We start from the raw sequence: 4,043 nt of genomic DNA, 5'->3' as shown, positions 1-4,043 counted from the left end.
GAACCCTCCTGACGGCAGGATACACCATCACCAGGGCCTGCTGCAGCAAAGACCGCTGTTACGGGGCCACATCCATCCACATCCCTCTCACTGCTGCTTTGGGCACCGCCCTAATGGCCATTTGGAGCACATGGAGCCTTTAAAGGAAACAAAAGAGATCCTATTCATGCCTGCATGTTTTCTCTGTATGCACGCATGAAATAATGTAATTGACCTACTTTGGATACACTCCTTTATTGGTATAAAACCCATTGTTGTAGTCTCTATGGTTTAAAATTGTACTGTAATAAAGTTCTTGCTGTCCATGTCCGATTCTCATGAACATCGACAGACTTCGGCCACTACAAAATCATATTTTATCTGCTTGAAACCTTTTGCTGCATGTTAAAAGTTAATAATAAAGTTGTTCACGCTCAAATGTATTGTTTTTGAGTTTTTCCTCCAAGCTGAGTTTCTGTTTAAAACGACTTCCTCTTCACGCAGGAACTCCAAACAAGATGGACCACATTCTTGCTCCTTACCTTTTCTGCCAGTCTTAACAAAGTCTTCTCATTAAGTCTACTAAAACACACTTGACTAAAACAGGTATTTAGACCATTCAGCACTTTTTTTTTTTAGAGCCAATTGTTGCTTTTTTAAACCTCAAGTATGAAGAGCGTTTGGACAGCAGGGATTGTGCTGAGTGCCATCATCGTCGCAGGTTAGTTGAGAATAACTACAGGTTTTATGATTGCTGCCTTTATTCCTTTATCTAGTTGAAAAATGTCTTTTAAACAGAGCGTTGACTGACTGTACCAACTAAGTGTGATGTTCATGTCTATGTTAATCGTACATTGTAATTTAATGATAACTATAGTCTAAATAAATAGCTTTAACTGTTGCTTGTAAGGCCGTTTTATGATTAGGTCTCAGGGGATTTCACTGCACTGCAGCTCAACTATATTCAGTCAGTCGGGTATAAGTGTCTGGTCCAGCACTAATTGCCACAGATCTAGCAGAGTACTCCTGATTATGTTTTATAATAATTAGTATAGAGACAGATCTCTGAATGTATGAGTCCCTATTCAAGATGTTGTGGCAATAAACAAGGATACATAAAGCTTTATCTGTTCCCCCTCAAACACAGCATAGAAATTAAAAGCAGTTTTAAAGCATAATATTACTGACACCAGAATCCTCACACAGTTATTTGTATTTTTAATACCAAAAGGATCAACACATTTCAGGTCTGTTGGTACTTAATCGTATGACCAAAACAACTAGCATGCACCTTTGAAGACTCCTGCAGTACGGATTGTATTTTTACACTTTTTATTTTATACATATTAAACAAACTAGCTTTGTTCAATGCAGTGCTGGTTGAGGAACTATAATCTAGCACATGCACAGTTGACCTCTGTGTAGATAAGAAATGTTGAGGATATGTTGTTGAGCGAGTTACTGTACTGTATCTGATTTCACATGCCGTCTTCTTCTTTTCATTGAACAGCACAATGCCTGACCTGCCGTCAGTGCCCTGTTGGTGTTTTTGGGACATGTCTATTTGGAAGCGACACTGTATGTAATAATGGGACTGAGGGCTGCTTTCGTGGGGAAGCACGTAAGGAAAACATATACTGTGAATTAACAAGGGTTGGAATGTAACTATAACATGTAATAATAAAACTAAACATAATAACTTAGCATCAAAATATTGACTGCAGCTGCTACATGACAAAATAGTTTAAAAGGCTTTGGATTTTATCACATTTTCTTAATTTTTGGATTTGCCATGGAACTTTAGATGCTTACAACAATAGCTCAAGGACAACATAAGTAATGTAGAGTTAATGTAAACATTTCCAAAAATGAATAGCATGAACAATATTAAAAGCTATTACCCCTCTGCCAAGAAGCTTTCATCATGTATCCATGCATTGATTTGTGTCTGCTCCAAGAATGAATGGGACTTTTGGATAGAGTGCTTGCTACTTTAATTCCAAAAGAGCTGGACACAATCACATTTTGTACACCACATAATGCAGTTTAAATTAAGCCCTATTTTTTGTGAAAGTGAGGCTTGAACGCAAATAGTGACATTATTACAGTGTGCAATCAACCTTTACTTCATAAGAGAGCACAACACGTGTATTTTGCCACTTTAACAAATAGATTTGATTTTCATTTGCTGTCATCGTCTTCTGGTTTCCATTTCTCCCAGAGTTCAATGCGACAGGAACTTTTACCCTACACATCCGCGGCTGTGTGGACTTGGATCTGTGTGGGAAGACGTTGTCCGGCAGCATCCTGGGAGCAGGATACACCAGCAGCTTCCAGTGTTGCACGACTAACCTGTGTAACGGAGCTGCGTCTGTCCAGCTGTCTGTGACTGCAGCCCTCTGTGCCGCCGTGCTGTCCTCTCTGTGGGGCTTGTGGTAGCCTAGTTGTACATGACCTGTTTCTTATTATTATTATCTTATTATTAACATTAATGTGTCCACTCCTTTGTACTATATATTCAAAGATAATTTTCAAACCGAAGCTTCATTAAAAAGCATCATCATGCCATTTTCTTTTGACTGGTGTCCTCATAATTAAATAAAGACTTGAAAAGCCCAAGTGGGAAAGAGACTCTTCTATTCGAAAGTTTGAATTCACCTGCCACAAAAGTTTAATTGGTAATTTTAGAGTTTTACTCTTTATAAAAAAATGCTTGGTTTGAGCAGGAAAATTAGGAGGAACATTTCCAGACTACAGGAATTATTTTTGCTCCAGTGAATCACATTTTAAGGCCTAAAGTTGCTTCATAACATAAAAAATTCTGATTCTGGTGTAAAAATCACAAATATTGGTTCTTCACATGTGCGTGGCAAAATGGCTTAACGCATGAAAACACAAAAAAACTATTTGAAAGGATAAGATAAGATGGTACTTTATTGATCCCAATTTGGGAAATTGTTGATATTGTTAAACCAATAGAAAATCAGCTATTTCTTATTTGACATAGTTTTTTCACATTTGAGGTTCAGATGTTATCTGCTCAACTTAAAATTCGGTTAATACTTTTATTACTTTATGAAGTAGTCCCGGCCTGAAGTTTTAGTCAGAGTAATATCCCCCCCTTCTGGCAACAAGATGTTTGTGCAGCAGTCAAAACCTTTTTGAAGGTTAAACCCAGGGCCGTCCCTCCCTACAGGCCGATCATGCAGACTGCTTGGGGCCTCACCTTACGGAGAGGGCCTCATCTTGCGGAGGGTGCCTCAACTGAGCCGAAAATGCGGCGCACCTATTCGCTTATGCGGCGCAATTAGTGTGGAGCGCCACGGTTTCGCCGCTGCGAGGCTCCACTAGCACGTCGACGCTCGCGAAACAGAGGGCCTCATCATATAACTTTGCGTGGGGCCTCCTGTTGGACAGTGGAAGGCCCTGGTTAAACCTTTTCTATCTTTGCACAGACTTCAGAGCGCCCCAAATATAAAGAGACCATTTGCTTGGTTGCAGTTCAAAAATGATAGAAGCCCAATCCTGTTTTTTTTTATTTATGGTAAAAAAAAAAATCGTAGGACAGGTTTGCTGATTTAACCAACCTTGGGGAATTTAACAAGCTACAGTTATTTTGTTCCCAGTAATTTAGAGTAGTTTATTTTTAATTGAATGCAACTAATAGATGCACAATAGGAAATACTTAATTAATTAAGGTTACAGAAACACTAGGTTTGCTTGAACTATTGGCTTGTTTGTATGGCGTATCTGGGAAATGTTGTGAACACAGCCCAGGTACAGTCTACATGTGATCAAGTTACTCCTGTTCCACCACTTGACATTCAAGTCTTTCAAAGGCAAGGACACAGTCAAGTGCAGGGCCGGCCCTAGACTTTTAGGGGCCCTAATCGAGCTTTGGCTTGGGGGCCCCCCTCACACGCGTTCTCACTACACACATCACGGAACCAACTTTTGTCTTATGATGTTAGCATAAGCACACATATTGCATATACACACCGTGGACCTAACATCCTCTAATCCAGGGTTTCCCCAAACTTTTCAGCCCGGCGACCCCCGGGGGG

General features: G+C 39.8%; 1 protein-coding gene across 2 annotated transcripts in view; it reads left to right on the top strand.

The window, feature by feature from the left end:
- The first annotated feature begins 471 nt into the window (after positions 1-471).
- Positions 472-4,043, top strand: part of lye (lymphocyte antigen-6, epidermis) — a 17,076-nt gene continuing 13,504 nt past the window's right edge. Inside the window, exons 1-3 of one of the 2 annotated variants that reach the window (XM_010780783.1) lie at positions 472-700; positions 1,490-1,600; positions 2,201-2,598. In XM_010780783.1, coding sequence (XP_010779085.1) covers positions 649-700; positions 1,490-1,600; positions 2,201-2,418 — 381 coding nt within the window. In that variant the 5' untranslated portion in view covers positions 472-648 and the 3' untranslated portion in view covers positions 2,419-2,598. Of the gene's footprint in view, positions 701-1,489; positions 1,601-2,200; positions 2,599-4,043 lie in introns of those variants that run through there. The other variant, XM_010780784.1, reaches the window with a different exon arrangement.

Source organism: Notothenia coriiceps, unplaced genomic scaffold, assembly GCF_000735185.1.
Source record: "Notothenia coriiceps isolate Sejong01 unplaced genomic scaffold, NC01 NC01_scaffold00022154, whole genome shotgun sequence".
Lineage (NCBI taxonomy): Eukaryota > Metazoa > Chordata > Actinopteri > Perciformes > Nototheniidae > Notothenia > Notothenia coriiceps.
The sequence above is the reverse complement of the archived record's forward strand: the minus strand, read 5'-3'. Positions and strand labels throughout refer to the sequence as shown.